The 17,874-nt window shown below is 38.7% G+C and overlaps 1 protein-coding gene across 1 annotated transcript in view; it reads right to left on the bottom strand.

Moving 5' to 3' along the window:
- Window positions 1–1,314: 1,314 nt before the first annotated feature.
- BOD1L1 (biorientation of chromosomes in cell division 1 like 1) overlaps window positions 1,315–17,874 on the bottom strand; it is a 25,380-nt gene continuing 8,820 nt past the window's right edge. Inside the window, exons 7-19 of the mRNA XM_072406883.1 lie at window positions 17,635–17,749; window positions 17,132–17,267; window positions 16,706–16,769; window positions 9,610–15,808; window positions 9,445–9,491; window positions 9,229–9,316; window positions 8,102–8,187; window positions 7,211–7,289; window positions 4,696–4,742; window positions 3,701–3,779; window positions 2,377–2,521; window positions 1,640–1,775; window positions 1,315–1,392 (exon numbers count right to left, since the gene is read on the bottom strand). Coding sequence (XP_072262984.1) covers window positions 1,315–1,392; window positions 1,640–1,775; window positions 2,377–2,521; window positions 3,701–3,779; window positions 4,696–4,742; window positions 7,211–7,289; window positions 8,102–8,187; window positions 9,229–9,316; window positions 9,445–9,491; window positions 9,610–15,808; window positions 16,706–16,769; window positions 17,132–17,267; window positions 17,635–17,749 — 7,299 coding nt within the window. The remainder of the gene's footprint in view (window positions 1,393–1,639; window positions 1,776–2,376; window positions 2,522–3,700; window positions 3,780–4,695; window positions 4,743–7,210; window positions 7,290–8,101; window positions 8,188–9,228; window positions 9,317–9,444; window positions 9,492–9,609; window positions 15,809–16,705; window positions 16,770–17,131; window positions 17,268–17,634; window positions 17,750–17,874) is intronic.

Raw genomic sequence — 17,874 nt, 5'->3', positions numbered from 1 at the left:
AAAAATTTCTGAACTTTTAGCGTGAGCACTTTCAAGTATCAGAGATGTTATTCAAATGTTCACTATGCAGCTTTTACCACTTTTTATTGAACTTTATTTTGCCTGACTTTGAAACACAGCTTGGTTGACATTCCAAAAATAAAAAATTCCATATATCACTCGTGTGTACATGAGTGAATTCAGGACACTGGTGATCCCAATTTACTATATATTCAAATCCTATATTATGAAGGCACTTACCCACTTTACCATATCTTCTACACCTTACCCACACTTCCCACCCACTGCTGGTCAATCCCAAAGCATCACCCACACACCTTGTTGAATCATGTCATGACCACCTGCACATGACAATCACCTAGAAACACTGCTACATGGGGGAGGGCTACATATTCCCCCATCTTTAAAAGTCCAGATTCAACAAAACAATGGAATTAGTTTTTTTAATGAAAATACTGAGCTGATAAAGGAGCATTAAAAAAGTAAGTCTAGCTTAGGAAAAGGCCAGTAAGAGTGAAAGAGCAAAATGAAAGGGTGCCTATGTTGAGCATGAAGGCTCCCGAACCTAGAGAAGTTTTTGGGATATCTAACATTTAGGAATAAGTGGCAGGAGGAAGATCACATACAAAAGTGCACAGTGAAGGAATAAAATGGTAGATTCAGAATGCAGTCACAGAGATGAAGGACATTTAATTATCTGACCTAGTTTTTCACCCACCTCTGAAACCTGTTCAATGCAATTTACCAATTCCTTAAATACATTTATTAATAACTGTTAGGGCCTGAGAAAGTTTAGATTTAAAAACCCAAAAGGTTTAGAAATACTGCCCATTGACTTGTGTATAATTCTTAAAACTATATCACATTTTTACATATATATTGTAGCTACACTACAGGCCTCAGAAAAACTACTTGAAAGAAATAAGTGGTTGCTGTCTATAGCAAATCAGGTTCTTTACATTCTAACCCGCATGAGAAAAATCCCAGATGGTAATTAATTGGTTGCTATGGACTGACATTTCTTTCCTGTATTTCAGTTTTTCCATCCGAGACCTGATGAATATTCTGTACATTTCTGTAAATATATAATGGTGGAGGGGTCTCCTACATGGAACTAAACAAAATATGAAACATGACCCCCATATAATGGCATTATTGTATACTAATTTACATTTCTAAGCACCTTTTGACACCAAAACTTTACAGTGTATTAAATTAGAATACAATTCTACATAAAAAAAAGACTCATGAAATTTATACAATCATTGGCGCTTCAATCTTTTTCCTGCCGTTTCTTCGGAGACATGCCGTCCTCTAGTTCTTGGCGTTGGTGGGCTTGCTTCCCTCTTCCTCTTTGCTCCACTTGGTGGTGGTGACTGTTGCAGGATTGTCCTAAATAGAATTTAATCATTACAGGACTATGTAGTGGAATAATTTATATTATCACTATATCATAGAAAAACTATTTCTTGTTGGGCAATTAGGTGGGCTACAATTGATATCCACCTTAAAACCTTATTTACTACTGACGAGTCATTGAGCTATGTAAAGTGGACTGTACCAGATACATTTTTGAACAGAACAATCATATTTGTCCCCATTTAATAAAAAGTCAGTGTGTTTTGGGATTTTCCTTCACCTTCAAGCCCTTTTTTGCTGTTTTCCCAGTCTTGGACTCGGGAGACTTCATTTTACGCCTCCTATCAGCTGAGGAAGGGGGTTCCGGGCTACTTAATTTTGAGGCCGCTCGCGTTGTTGGCTTGTGGGGAAGTTTTCTAAAATGGACAGACAGATATTACACACTGTTAAAGAGACTGTTCGTGCTATGTACAAGTACATTATGCTAAAAATGCGTAGGTTGTAAATATAAAACTACATTAACCAGTGAATCCCAAAATGTAACAAAGGTAAATAATTTATATTAAACAATCCAAAATATATAAGCCACCACAGACAGGTGACTAAGCTTAAGATGGGCAGAAAGGTAGGATAACCTGAACACCCTAAGATACTAATGTACACATAAAGGCAAAACTACAGCTGAGATAACATGAAAATTGTACTTGCTGACCAATACTGCAAAAGATACCTGTATGGCTATCATTGCGACCCTCTAGTGCAATCCCTGGATCACTAACCTTCAACAAGTATGCTGATAACACTTTCCTTATTTCCTCATTTTACTGTACACTTATTCCTGGACAGCAGCTCAGTGTACTAAAAGGGTCAGCAAAATTTAGCAGCTATTTTTTTTTTTGGAAAAAAACCAACAATTTCTAAGGCAATTTCACTTTAAGGGATGTGGTAGAGGAAATGCCAAAACCCTAAAATACTCAGATGATGGTATACAGCTGGGAGTTCGTCCATGTAATGTACCTCTGGGCTTCCAGACGCGAGGCAGCTCTCGTTGTTGCTCCTCGAGGGCTTGTTTCTTCATCTTCACTTTCACCATCTTGATCCTCCTCCTCCTCCTCATCAGAACTTTCTGTCTTTTTATGCTTTTTCTCTGGCTCGGAGCCTTCTGTAATGACAGTCACACAGAAGTAAATATTTTTCTCATTTATCTGTGATAGAATAAACTAGCATTGCTGAGCAATTCAACTAAATACTACAATGATTTTTATTCACCTGAATAAACACCTGCAGACACTGCTGATCTGTAGAGAATCTTACAATTCATGAATCAAAATGAAATCCAGAGTGTTATGATTTCATGCAGATCAAATATATCTGTATGTAAGTATTTCAAATATGAATGTGAAGTTTGTACCTAATGAATGTGAAATGTGATATTAAATGTATCAAAAAGAAAAATGGTTCCTGAGGACATGCATTTGGGAGTGATATTACCTCATTTGTTTGCCACTTGGCAAACCGCCAAATATACAAAATATTTACATAGTCTTGCAGACTGCTTTTTTCTCCCTAAATACCACAATACAGATAGATAACTTCCCTGCCAGCAAGCTGAAATTAGGCAGCAATAAAGCAACAGACTATGGATGAGCGCATCCCTCTGCTCACTGCTGCAGTTTGCACAAAAGGCAGATGTCATATCAAACTCAGATAGACACAATAGGTCGGATTTATTAATGCTCTCCAAAGGCTGGAGAAGATTTACTTTTATTAACCCCCCTAGCGGTATTCCCGAGTGTGACTCGGGGTGGGAAAAATTGCAAAAAGCGTTAACCCCGAGTCACTCGGGTCAAGGTTTGCTGAATAACCCAGCTTCACTGATGAAAGTGTATCCTCTCCAGCCTTGGAAAGCTTTACAAAACCTGCCCCACTATCTGCATTAGTGCCCATGCCTGACTGAACACATATATGTGCAACTAATGTATTTATGCCCAGTTGGGGATCTACTTATAACCCAAGGTAATAATTTTTAAACAGTTTTCACAGGTGTCTCTCTGTAGAGCTATTTCCTGGCTTTTCTTCCCGCGAGGAATGAATAGTGGCACATGTTAACCGCACTTACACTATAAGTTTAGGTGCACTTTGATGCTCACAACATCAAAATGCACAGTCCCTTTCTCTTAGAAAAAAAAACCCTGAAATGCCTAATAGAAATCCACAAAACACACATGATAAAAAAAAATGTGTTTTTAAGGAGATTTAATTAAAAATGTCCTTTTTAATATATAATGGTACATGTAGTATTAAATCAGCAGGAAATAGTTTGTGCTCAAATGTTTCTTACCATTCTCAGAACTTTGTGAACGTCTTTTTTTCCTCCCTCTATGCTGTACAGCTCCAGGACTTCTTTCTGAATCCGTGACCTACAAATTGTCAAGAATGTTTTACTGTGTGATTTCCCCAAAACTCTTTTAAAAAGACTTCTAACCGTTTAAAAAAAAAAAAAAAAAAAAAAGTGGATCCACAAAGTGAAATGCCACTATGCAGCAATATACTCTTGGGGCAAGGCATTCGACAGTTTAACCACTCCTGAGACCCTTCCCACCTTATCACCTTTATTAGACACAATCTTTTCTAAAAAAAACAAACAAAGAATAAGGCTTCATTTGCAGATTATAGATTATACCCAACAAATATTTTTATATATAATGGATATTAGATTTGTATAGTAACTAAAGTGATCATCCCCAATTTCTCTGCCTTGTTTAACCCCTGAGCTGTAATCCTGAATGTGGCTCGGGGTAAAAAAAAAAATACCATCTTCAGGCCGCATCCTCTACTTTCCCATCTTCCCCCAGCGAGTGCACTGACGTTTCCCAGGAGTTCCCAGTGACGTCGGTGCATGCGGGAAATTCAAATTATTTTGTATTGGATTCAATGCAAAATAACGGTATTGAATCAATATATACATATAAATATATATATAATTATACATGCTACTGTACAGTTATATTACAAGTTTCAGTATCTTTGATTTATTTATGCACCCTTGTTTGAACAGATTTTTGTGTTTTTTTATTTAAAGTTTTTTTTATTAAATTTATTAAATATTGGACATATTTCAGTGAGTTATGCCTAAGAATTATAGGCCTACAATGTAAAATAAATTTACATGCAAAACAATGTACCGCTTTTGGCATAAAAATACTGACCTAATTAGAGCGCCAGGGAGGTTAAAAGCTACTTCTGACACAGGCTTGTGGGAAGGGTCATGAAGGGCCATTGTTGTACATGGTAAAAAAAACTTGCCATTGCAAAAGCTTTGTATAAGAGACGTACCTCTGAATTTTTGGTTTCTGTATCTTTCTTGTCTTTATCTGAAGCACCTATGAACATATAGGGAACAAAAAAATATGCTAATTCACAGCTAAAATTTACTAGCCCCCTTCCTTCCAAGCACCATATCTAAACAAAGTATATAAGTCTGCAGGTCATTCTAGGGTTAAACCTCAAACCTTACAGAAAAATACATTACATTAGTGATGCTTTTATATAGCACCCGGGGTACCGGCCATGCTGCTGCTTGCATCAGCAGTTAGATGCGAAGCACAATGCAGGACTTCTGCATTGTGCATCACATCTAACTGCAGATGCGAGCAGCAATAGTAAATTCTGAGGGTGGTACCAGCGGGAAAATCACCACCCCCGGAATTTAATATTGCTGCTCGCATCACTCCAAGATGCGATGCACAATGCAGAAGTCCTGCATTGTGCTTTGCATCTCCCAGGAGATGCGAGCAGCAGCAGCGTCGGTGGATGCAGGGGGTGAGCCAAGGCTGGACATCGCCACTCATCACCCGGAAGAGGGGACATCTTCCTGGTGATGCGAGTTCTGATGTATTCGGGGGGCTGTGGCAGGGCGGGAAATTAAAAAGCAGATTACAATGTAATCTGTTTTTTTTAAATGGTTTTTACAGTAATAAAAGCTACACAACATATAATAAAAGTACATATTTTAGTGCACCGAACATTGCCCAGCACCCTGATATACATTTTGCCCACTATTATCCCTGACCTTTTAAATCTTTTTGATAAATTAGTTTTTTTAATAAATTACATTGTTGTGGCCTAATATTTCATTATTTTTTCTAAATATTGTTTAATTATTTATTATATTATAATATAATAAATATAATTATCATACCCGGGAGTTAATCCTAGGAATTACAGGCACACAATATAAACTTTCTATGCAAAAAAAAAAGGATCACTTTTAGCATCAAAAAACTGACTGAGAATTAGAACGCTAGGGGGGTTAAGCTGCCTGAAGGACCTTAAATCTGGAGCTAGCATCAGATGAGCTGGATGTGATCGCCGGGAGGAACTTAAAGAAGAAATTAAAGACCAGTAGGCAGCTCTGCATATCTGGAAACCTGATGTTAAAAAAACTCAACAAAAAAAAGGGTTCTTTGCAAGAAAAAGCTGCTAGTTTAAATACCTGCAAAGGTGACTGGAGAGACCCACTGCACAAATCTTTTAATCAGAATGTGAAACCAACCATCTCTGAAATAGAATAGGCAGTGCAGAGACTTGACCATTGACTGTGCTAAGAGCTAAACATTAGCCAAAGCCCAGAGAAGCTCCTGGGGTGAAAGCCCGACTCACACCAAAACACTCTATGCGCAACGGCAGGCCTTATAAGCAGTGCACTTCATATACCTTTCAGCAGCATAGAAATGAGATTCAGATGCCCTGGTTCTTTGGAACCTGGGCTTCAACAGCCATGACAATATATTCAGAGACAAAAAAGTAAGATGGCAAAATCAGCATTAAGGACAGAGAAGCTGGATAGTCGGATGGGAGCTACAAAGCTTGCTGCTAGAAGTTTACGAGGTAGGCGTACCACATCTGCCCAGGCCAATTGGAACTGGAGCAACGATCACCAGAATGCTATACAAACTCAGGATCGAGTTTGTATAGCATTCTGGTGATCGTTGCTCCAGTTCCGATTGGAGCAGTGGGGGGGGATGAGAATATTTTGGGAAGAAATGAATAGACAGGGGTGTACTTGATTGTACTGATCCCCAGGAGTCACAACTAGAGCATCTACTATTTGCACCAGTAGATCCCTGCACGAAGCTGGAAGGTTCACATAAAGAATCTCCTACCTAAAACACATCTGGGTGTACAGAGCACCTTCCTGGGTTCAAATACAGCCAGTTAACAAAATCTGCTAACAAAAGGTTGAAAAGGCTTCAGTTGAGAAGCTTTGCCCAGGACAGGATTCGCTCTACCCCTCTTGCTGCAAGACGTCTGGTTCCTCCCTCATGACTGATTAATAAAATAATCCAGATCAGGGGCCTACTAACAAGTTTTACTAAACAGTTTTTCCTCAATCAGGGTTCCGTGAAACCCTAGAGTTCCTCCAGAGGTTGCTAGTGGTTCTTTAAGCAATGATAAATTTGTGCTTCTCAGGTCAGTTTAGGCGACACCAATGATCTTTTGCTGTTCTGTAAGGGTGGCATTCTTACCAATGGCAACCAAACTAATTTACTGTGAGTATAGTAATTATAGAAGGGGTTTCCAGAAGACTTTAAATTTATTTGAAGCCCCCCCCCCCCCCCCCCTTTTGAAAATGGCTGGTCTAAAGGGGCAGCAAAACTATCAGAAGCTTCAGGATGTATATTCGTAGACAAGATACCTCTGATGTTTGTGTAGTGTGACAAACCTGGGAACAAACTACATATTTATAAATGAAATATTGAATCTTTGTTAATGAAGAAGTACACATTACGAAAATAAGTTTACATAACCTTAAAAACATAAAACATTAGGAAAAATTCAGGAAACATACCAGCATCTGTATTTGCAGATAAAGACAAGGTACGCTTTTTAGGAGGGCGTCCTCGTTTTCTCTTAGGCTCAGGTTGTATCTATGAACATAGGAAAGCATGAGTGTTTAAAATGGTGAACATACCAGTGGCTAGCGTTTATCTAAAGCAAGCCTGACACGTATATAAATTTATAAAATTATAATGATGTTTTATTACAGGCAACAAAGATATCAAAGTACATTTTATATCTTACAAAACATTCTGTTTTAAACCCCCTCACCCTGGGTACATTACCTTAATCTGTTACAACTAAGTGCCAAGTCTGAACTTAAAGCAGAAATAAACCTTCATTGGTGGGGGTAAGCTTTTGCCAAAATAATCCCATCACACACCTACCTTTTTTCTCCCAAAACACATTGTATAAATTACAGATTTAGGATCATGTCACAAATGCAGCACCCTAAGCCACCATCTTTACTAAGGTGACATTTTGACATGAGACTTCTGCGGTCCTCCCTTCCTCCACTTAAGGCACATACCCAAAAAAGAAAACCCTACAAAAGTGACAATTGCATGCTTTAAACTTTAAGGATGTGACACTCATGGATCCAGGCATATTTCTTCTGCTCTTTATTGTTAAAGGATCTGGTGAAAAGCCATGTCACAGCCTGCTGACCTGGACAATGCAAAAGTTGTCCATTACAGGGTTCCAAAACACCCCAAAGTGACATCATAAGGAGGCTCAAACAAATGAGTTGGATAAGAATAAGAATTGGAGAAAGAAGGGGTTGTGTCAGATTCAGGGGGGCTCTGAAACCTAAATTTACTTGCCGATAACTCATGCCTGCACTTCTGCCATATGTTTAGTTGTACACAATGTGGTGTTATACATATAATACAAGGCTACTTGCCTCTTCAGTCTTTGTAGCAGACTGGGATTCTATTTTATTCTCTTCCTCCCTTACACTCTTTTCTTCCATAGGTTGTTTGTCAGACCCTTCGATAGAAAATAAAAATACACATTTCAATTGCATATACTTCGGTAGGAAAATGCTTACTGAACAAATCTTGAAAAAAGAAAATCTTGGTGGTTATGATATAACTCCTTTACATGGTGAATCTTCCTCATCAAAGCCCATGACTGGATTTCGGAGCATAAAATGGACCAATATGTTTTTTGAGATCCACACCCTGGCTTGTTAATACCCTGTATTCTGTGACCATGCTTTATACAGAGACAATTTTGGATGCTGATCTAGACCTCTTGCAAGTAACACAAAAGATACACACTTCTTCCTGCTGGAACCTTCAAGTTAGGATCTGCTAGGACAGTCCCACTAACAGTATAGTTACCATTCTTTATTTGACCTAAGGAAGAGGAGGACAAATGATTTTCTATGGTCTTGAATAAGCAGTGTATTACAACTTGGAAATGTGTTGAGGTTCAAGAGTCTGATTATGCAATATCATTTGCAAATCTTAATCCTTACACTGAAAAATCACAGGGATTACTATTGAGACAATTTGCTCCTTTTTTACTTCTTTTTGCTTGTCATTGGAGTACAAGGACTCCATACTTTGTACTACATGAATTTTAAGATTCCGGTGTTATGCGTCAAGACTAAAGCTCGGACACTGGTACCATGGTCTTTGCTAAAGTAGAGAATCAGAGATGCACGTTGAATTTTAAACTTGTGTGAACTCAATGTCTAAGAGTCTGTTGTACAAAGGAAAAAACGTAAAGCATTGAACTATAAAGAAGCAATGACAGCTTACAGGCAACAAATAAAAATATAGAAGAAAGAAAAGGAGACAATCATGGGGTATCTGGCAAAGAATAGCAGATAGCGCAGAGTGAAAACAGTGAAGATTCAAGATTTAAACTATGCAGAACATACAATTCTTCTGTGGATATCTCAGACTGTGCGATTGTTTTGTAGAAGAAAAAGTGACATTGTGTAGGTCGAGACAGACTGGAATGACTATGTATCCTATTTCATGGGAGAGTGACAGTCCTATGTATGGCATATGTACTAACCTTTATCATCAAGTTCATCAAGTCTTTCACTCCTGCTTGGGCTTTCCCTTTCCACTTCAGTGTTTACTGCATCTTCTGAAGCCTGTACCTGAGCATTTATAATAATCACAATTAGAAAAACCACACAACAAATTAAGTAGATTCACTGAGAAATATCAAGATAAGCCCTCATTTCACATGCCTAAGGGGGAGACACAAACACACACCAAAACTTACATAAGCCTCGATTTCGGGCCGAGATTGTTCAACCTGTGCGGCACACTCTAAAGTAAAAATAAGCGTTTTAGCCATACAAGTAAAAAAACAACAGCAAAAAAGCCCAAATTTAACTATGATGAAAATTGTATACTAAAAGTTCAATGTGCAGAAGAGGTGACTAACCTTTATCAGATGTGGGGGTGCCATGTTCAGAAGCATCACTTGTGGTACCCTTTTGGGTTTCTTCTGCTTGTTCAACAGCCACATCTGAGCTTCTAGATGTACCTGCAGAGTCTTCATTATCACCCCTTAATATATCTGAAGTTTTTTCTAATTTAGATTCAGAAGGAGTGTTTTTACTAACATTTTCATTTTCCAATATAGAAGATGGGTCTTCTACTGTAGCAGGGACATCAGTGTCGTCTTTTGAAGGAGTTTGTACTTTGTGCTCCAAATTATCCTCTTGTGGAGCGCGGTTTTCTTGCAAGAAATCAACTGACTCAGGTAAACTTTCTACACCCGTTTGATTTGCCACTTCAGAATGTAAACTTTCACTATTTGCACCAGAGTCAAGCAAAATTTCATTGTTTTGCACTAGACAATCCTGGGGCCCTCCATAATTATCTGGGCTTAATTCTTGAGTTTCTGGTTTGTTTTCGATCTCCAAGTCAGAACTTTGGGTTGTACCAGATAAACCATCTTGTGCTGAAGAAAAGCTTCTGTCTGAAGGACAGGGTGTGCCTTCATCTTCTCCAGTGTGAGAAGTGTTTGTTTCCACAAGTTCAGCTGGAGCTGTGAAGCTTGTAACACATTCATGAATTTCTAAATTTAATACTTCCATTTCCCCAGCTATTTCTTCAGAGTTTGCCAAGCTTTCTTTAGGCGTTTCTGCAGTATGTACTGAAGTGGAGGAGTTGTGTTCTAAAGTGTTTAAAAATGAAGACTCCTCACCTGGTGTACCAGAACTTGTAACAAACCCTTCACCCTCTTCCTCATCCTCTTTAGCACCAGTACTTGTAATAGCACTTTCATCATCTTCTGTAACAGCTTGTGGGCCAAGGTTTTCTGGTATATCCATACTGCCACTTTCATTTGTCTCCGTCTCTCCAGAACAAGCAACTTCATCTTGTCCTTGCACAACTTTATTACCATAGCTTTCTTCGGTTATACCCGTACTTGTCACAGCTCCTTCACCTTCTTCTGTCGTTGACTGACTAGTTTGAGCGATGTCATTTTCTGTAGCTACATCAGCAATAATTTCATAAGGTGCATTTTCTACAGATACATCTTCAGACTCTTCAATCAATTTGTTGTCTGCAGAAGCTTCAGACACATGATCTTCATTTAAATCCTGATCACTTACATGAGACACAGAAGCTTCCTCCTCAGGAAAGTTAACTGCCACATCGCTGTCATCAACAACTTTATCTGCACATGTGACATGATCAGAGGCTTCCATGTTTTCCCCACTCACCAATAACTCTCTTGCATCTGTGCCAGCACTGGTGACAGTACTATCAGTCTCCCCATCCCCAAGCTGCCTTTTAGCCTGTCTGGATACACTACCAACTAATCTTTGTTCTTCAGAACTGGCACTACTGACAGTGTCCTCTTTCTCTTCATTGTTTTCACTTACTGTATTTGTAACATCACTGATATTCATTTCAACACGTCCATCATCCTCATCAGCCTGTAATGGCGCACAAACTTCTTGTAATGTACCAGAAACAGCAATGTTACTAGGGTTGGCAACAAAACTTGACTCTGCCATCTCTATAGATCTGGAACTACCTTCATTGCTTTGACTTTCATGAATGCCACTAATAACTAGCTCATTGTTTCTTTCACTGCTAGAAGAGGTTGTGGCATCATCAACCACTGGTCTGTTTACAGATGCTTCTGTGACAATTTCTTGGACCCTTCCATTGCCACAACTTGAAGAACTAGCAGCTTCAATATTCCTTGACAGGTCTGAAGCCTGTACCACTCCTTCAACACTACTATCCATGGTATAATCTGATGATGTTGCATTGTCATCACCTTCATCTACAGGTGAGCCCACGGTATTGCTTGAACTAGCTGCTGCGGCTTCACTGTTAACATCACATCCATCATCCATATCTTTATCTGTATCTGTATCCAAATCAATGTTTGTACCTGTGGATGTTGTAGCGTAAGGGTTATTATTAGAAAGAGCATCACAGGCTTTATCATCTTCGATACTGCTGTCCATCATATCACTTGATGTAGCTGCTTGCTCATTAACTTTATCTGCATAAACAATACCTTCAAGGTTTTCTATAGTTCTGTCTGTTCCCACAATGCTTGAGGAGGCAGGCCCCCTGTCTTGTGTAGCATGTTCCAGACAAACCCCATAGATATTGTTGGAGGATGTTGCAGTATTTGTTCTCCTAAACAAACTTGCTACACCCATGTTCAGGTCTTCCCCAGTACTGCTGTCCATTGAAACACTTGATGATGCTGTAGGTAGTGTGTTGTGATTTACATCTGTGAAGGTTCCACTGCTAATTGAACTGCTAGATGAAGTTGCAGTAGTATCAGAGCTGTTTCCTGGAGAGGTTCTAAAACACTGCTCACTACTGCCTTTTGTAGCAAAGCTTGATGACGTTGTGGCTTCTGTGTTGTCAGAACCTAATGTGCTTCTAATTAGTCTGTGCTGAGTATTGCTGCTTGTAAAGGAGCTTGATGATGATGCTGCTTCATCACTCCCAGTCTGTGTTAGTGCTGAAGATGCTCCACTACTGGAAGAGGCTGCATTATCTTTTTCCTTTGTAGGCTCTAAATATTTATCATCCTCGGGGCTTTGATCTCCTCCACTACTTGAGCATCCCATGGCAGTACCAGAATAAAACTCACTGCTGACCGAACCTGATGCTTCAGTGCTACTATCCATTGCAAGGTCAGATGAATTTCCTGGATATTCTTTAGATGTGCCAGAAGAGATTATGTCCATACCTGCATCATTTACACTATCCTGCTGTGTGCTTGAGGTGGCTCCAGTATTCTTACTTTCTTCTACATTACCAAAGTTATGTTCACCTCTGCAAGTACTTGGAAGGTTGCTAGAAGAACTTGCTGCATCTTCACGCCATTCACTAGAATCACCCATACTGCTATCCATTACATTACTCGATGATGCTGCAGTGTTTTCATTTTCTATTTCAGAAGAAACCAAGTTTGAGTTCAGTTCTCTACTACTATTGATCATGCTGCTTGACGAGGTGGCTGTATGCCTTTCTGAAATCCCTAGACCAAAATCAATTCCTGCTGAAGAGCTTGATGAGGTAGCTGATTGAGCTGCAGTACTTTCAGAATTATCAAAGGTTTCATCACTTCCTGAAGAAGTTGCTACATGGCCAACTATTTCAGATGCTCTACAAGAGCTAGCACTTTCCGCATTGGCATCAGAAGATGAGGCTGTTTCACCGACACTGTTTAAAGTTTCTACAAGATTACTTCCTTCTGCATTGTCAGAAGAAGATGCAGCATTCTCATGGGCGTTTGCTAAGAGTTCTCTATGGGCACTTGAAGATGTAGCAGCTTTAAAGGTAACATTACCAACAGTTTCTGTTGCCATGTCTGTTGTACTCTGGGAGCAAGTGGCAGTATTTTCTCTTTTTTCTGACGGTAAAGGCTCCAAAAAGCTAGCCTCATAATTTTTCTTACAAGAGCTTGATGAGGTAGCCGTATCTTCAAAGCTATTCTCCGATAACATTGCAATGTCTCCATCATCTTCAACAAAATTACCATCTGCAGAAGCAGAGGAGGTGTATTCTCTGCTGTTATCCAGATTTGCCCCCTCTATTTCCATGCAAGTCCCATCTGCACTATTATCAAGTGGTGTACTAGAAGATGATGCAGTATCCTCAAGAACTTGCCTTAACTCATTTTCCATTAAGAAGCTAGAAGAGGTAGCTGTTGCATCACGTTCAGTTTCCTCTCTACTCAGATTGCCTTCTATAGGGACAACACTATGAATCTCCTTGTTATCTGGTTCCGCAATACTGCTTACAATATTTCTTTCCATGCCAGTGACACTACCAGAGCTACTATTTTCTTCTACAACAGCTAAAACATCTTCATGGCCTTCTTTTGAAGACTCTTTTTCCATCTCTTCAACCTCGTTTCCTGTAACAATATCATCAACCTCCAAAACATCTAATGGGTCAGGAATATTGTTATTTTCAGTATTTTCTTCCAAAGGTTTTCCAGCTTCCTCAGCAGAGTCAGTAGTAGAAATCTCACCATCATTTGATTCTGTAACATCAGGATATTCTTCACTGGGAGACACATTAGAATGATCAATATTATGTTGGTTGGGAGCCAATTCCCTCTCCTCCTGGGCTCCAGAACTTTTTATGGTGCTAGATTCAGCAAGATTCTCTCTCTCACTGTTTGAATTACTGGCTCTCCTAATCATTCCTGGATCAGACTGTTCTGTAACAGCGGTACATGTTGTTAAAACAAGGACAGCCTTCTCATTTTCATCTATGCTATTAGACGCTGGAACATCTGAGTCCCTAATAGAACCAAGATCACGTCCTAATAAAACTGTACTACATTTATAGACACCACTAGGTTTATTGTCCTTATTCTCACCGCTTCCATGCTTTGACCTTGATTTGGGTGGCACAGATTTTTTTAAAGAAGGGGTTTCAGCTGAAGATTGAGGGTTGCCACTGTCAAAATGTGTTACTTTGGATAAATCTGTAATCTTTACCTCTACAGAAGTCTTTTCATTTCCATCAACTGCACTTTCAAGTTTTTTATTTTCTTTGGGATCTTTAGTTTCACCAGATCCTGATTCAGAAGAGGGTCCATCACTTTCACATTCTGATTTAGAGATTTTCTTTGTGCTTGTTTCCCTGGAACTTTCACTTTTGGACTCTGTTGCAGGTTTTTTAACCACTTTTCTATCTGAGCTACTACTTTGCTCTTGAATTCTTTTTTCATCTGAATTTTTAGACCTTTCCTCTGCTCTCCTTCCATCTTCTTTCCGTTTTCCATCTTTGTGACTATGTTTCAAATTCGAACTCTTGGAGTTTTCCCCGGATATTTTTTTATCGACCTTCGAAGACCCATGTTCTTTGCTGTCAAGGCGAGACCTTTCCTTTGTTTTATCATTTGCATGCTTGGACTTGTGGCTGGATTCTTTTGTTCCACTTATAGAGGCCTGAGAATTACTGTCCCTTCTTTCTCCACCATCTTTATCTTCAGATTTTGGTTTTCGGTACTTTTCAGTAGAACTGTCAACTGCAGGCTTATCTTTTTCAGTCTTAAGGTCTGTATCTTCTTGGTCATTTGTTTTTGAGGACTTGGTACTGCTGCTGCTGCTTTTAAATTTTGCTTTGGCATAAAGCCTTTCCTCCGACGAACTATGTAGTCTTTTCTTGTCTTTGTATTCCTCTTGTCTGGTGTGATCAGAATTGCCAGAGTCAGCCTCATTTTTATCATCCAAAGATATTTTCGACTTTTTCTGAGATGAACTGTGTGCTCTTGACATACTTTGGGATTCTCTGTGTTCCCTTGAGTCACTCCCTGACCTTTTATAACGGTGCTCAGATCTAGACTTTTCACATAATTGATGTCTGTCTTTTTTATTACTATCACGTCGAGAATTGTCCTCTTTTTTGCTAGCATGTTCTGATGCCCTTTCATTCTTCGTAGATGAAGAAGACTTAACATCACCTTTTTGCTTCCCTTTACGATCAGACCTCTCTTCTGAACTTGATTTACCATGTTTGTGGTGGCCGTCAGCTGGTGATCTCTTAGATTTCTGAGAATCAGACTCATCACTTCCTTGTTTATGACCATTATCAGTCTTGCGCCTATGTTTGAGGGATGAACGATCATCTTGCTTGTTGGAAGAACGCTCCTCCTGCTTAGAGGACGACCTTTCTTCCTGTTTGGAGGATGAACGCTCTTCAGGCTTAGAGGACAATCGCTCCTCCTGTTTGGAGGATGAACGCTCCTCTTGCCTTGTTCTGTCTTCTACTCTGGCGGATGGACGATCCTCTGAGAAAGTACGTTCACGTTCATTCCTATGAGACTTAGACTCCTTTCTTGGTGTACCCCTTACATTTAGTGTATCGTTGTCAGTGCTTTTTACATGTCTGTCAGATTTGCTGTATGTTTTGGATTTCTGATGTTCTTCAGAGTTTAGGTCAAGTCTCTCTAGCTGCTTTTTAGTATCCTGTGTCTCTGTGTCTTGTATTTTTTCTAAAAATGAAGATTTCTTTTTGTTCTCTTTTTCAGTTTTGGAGTCACTTTTACCGTCTTCCACTTGTTCCAGTGATTTTTTCGTTGATTTGCTATCAGACCTTCCAGATTTATTTTCTTTTGTAGATGTTCTATCCTGAGACTAGTAAAGAAAAAAAAAAAAAAACATGATTAACTTATTTGACTAGAATTAGTCCCCAAAAGGAGTCTATTCCCAATTTCTACAGCCAAAACTGGGCAGAGACCTTTCCCCATGCATAATTTAAACTACTTTCCTCCACACACAAAATGCAATGTTAAAGTCAATACTTTTCACCAACTTTATCTATTGTGAGCTTAAGTGTATAATACATTTAACCCAAGGACAAACCTGGGCAATTCAAACATAGTCCATGATAAAAATATTAATTTACCAATCCCTTCTGCTTTCCTATAGGGAGGTGGAGGGTACATACTGGTATAGTTTACAGGAAATTAACTAGCATACTAGCAGCTAAATTTCTCATGAAAAAAATAATAGCTATTTGGGACACGTGGATTGCGCCACCCTGGTCCCTGCCCTGAAGAGCTAACTATATTTTAAATGGCCTTTTTCTGTTGAGTGACCAATGGCTCTCGAGTCTCCATACTTTTCTCTTTCCTCCCCAACCCCTTTTCCTTATTTCCTCTATTTATTTACATTATATTCTTTACTTCCAATTTCACCACACACCCCCTGACCCTTGCGGAATTATGATGCTCTATATTTTGTACAAAATTAGCATATTCACAGGGATCAAGAAACAAAAAACAAATCTAACAAAAAGCAAAACAAACCTATTTTGTGGATTACAAACTTAGTCTCTCTTTTACTTTCAACTGAACATTCCTAGTGTTAGTGTGCATTATGATACAGCAAAGATTGTTTGAAATTACCCAGCAATCTGTTTGTAATACATTATTGCTACTGCAGGCTGTTGCGCACAGTAACGCTCCACATCAATTGGCATTGCAAAAAATAAAGAAAAAACATTTTTTTTTTTTTACAGAGATAACTTACCTCATTGGACTTCTGGGTATCCCTGGAGTCTTCATCAAGAACATCAGTTTTTATTTTCAAAGAACTAGGCGTAAAAATTGGAAAAAAAACTATTTTAAAAATATATTTTATAATAGTTATGAACATCAAAAGACAATTAAATTAAAAAGAAAAACCTTTCCAATATGGCAAGACCTTTGCACATGTAGTGTGTGTAAAAATATTTACAAACATACATTAAAAAAGTTATAAATACATATTTATATATTACACACACACCCCTTGCTACTTGCTTAGTAGTGCCACATATGTTTTGCTGGTCCTACGTTCTAATAGCAGTGTCTGACTGGTAACGTTGACAGGGTTCTTATACCAGTTCATGAAAAGTTTGCAGCATTTTAATTTCCAGGACAGAGAAAAACTAATAAAAGTAAAATCAAAACATACCCACTTCCATCCTTTTTTCTCTTCATACTCATTGCAACTTTCTTTTCTAAAAACATTTGTTCTTTGAGGACCTCTTTTATTCTGGTGGATTTTTGCTTCTGATCCTTTGTAGATTTTTGAACAGAGTTTGATGTACCTGAAGTGTGCAGTAAAGTGGAAAAAAAGTGATTAGCAGCTTATGTAAACAGATCCTTGTTGAAACAAAAAACAACAGGTAGAAAACATGGAGGATGAGGAGGTAGTAGTATACTTGGTAGTCGTATGCTTTCACCCGCAGCATTCCGAAGGTGGCGTCATCCTTCTTTTAGTTTATAATATCCCAAATCTATTATTCCCATTTGGAGGAGTTAACATGCCCCAGGATCTTAGTGGCAAGAGAACAATGCATGCCTAAAATGTATTTTACTTTTGGTAAGGTAAAAACCTGGCCACTTAAAAAGCAGAATTTGATTTGCTTTAAAAATTTAGCTTGTTTATTGAATCCCCTTTATTCCTAAAACTACCTTGATTTTTCATTTTCAAAGCCTTGGCTTTCTCCGCTGCCTTCTGTTTGCGCTTCTCCTCCAATCTTTCTCGTTTCAATTGTCGTCTTAACAGTCTCTCCTCCTTTTCCTTGGCCTGCAAGAATAAAGGCCATTAAAGATAAATCACAACATCAAATATTATACAAGCAAATAAGGATCACAAAGTTGCAGCTTTTTAAGACGCAGGGTGCGTCTTATGGTCCGAATGCAGAGGTACAG

This window comes from Pyxicephalus adspersus, chromosome 3 (genome assembly GCF_032062135.1).
Source record: "Pyxicephalus adspersus chromosome 3, UCB_Pads_2.0, whole genome shotgun sequence".
Taxonomy (NCBI): domain Eukaryota; kingdom Metazoa; phylum Chordata; class Amphibia; order Anura; family Pyxicephalidae; genus Pyxicephalus; species Pyxicephalus adspersus.
The sequence above is the reverse complement of the archived record's forward strand: the minus strand, read 5'-3'. Positions and strand labels throughout refer to the sequence as shown.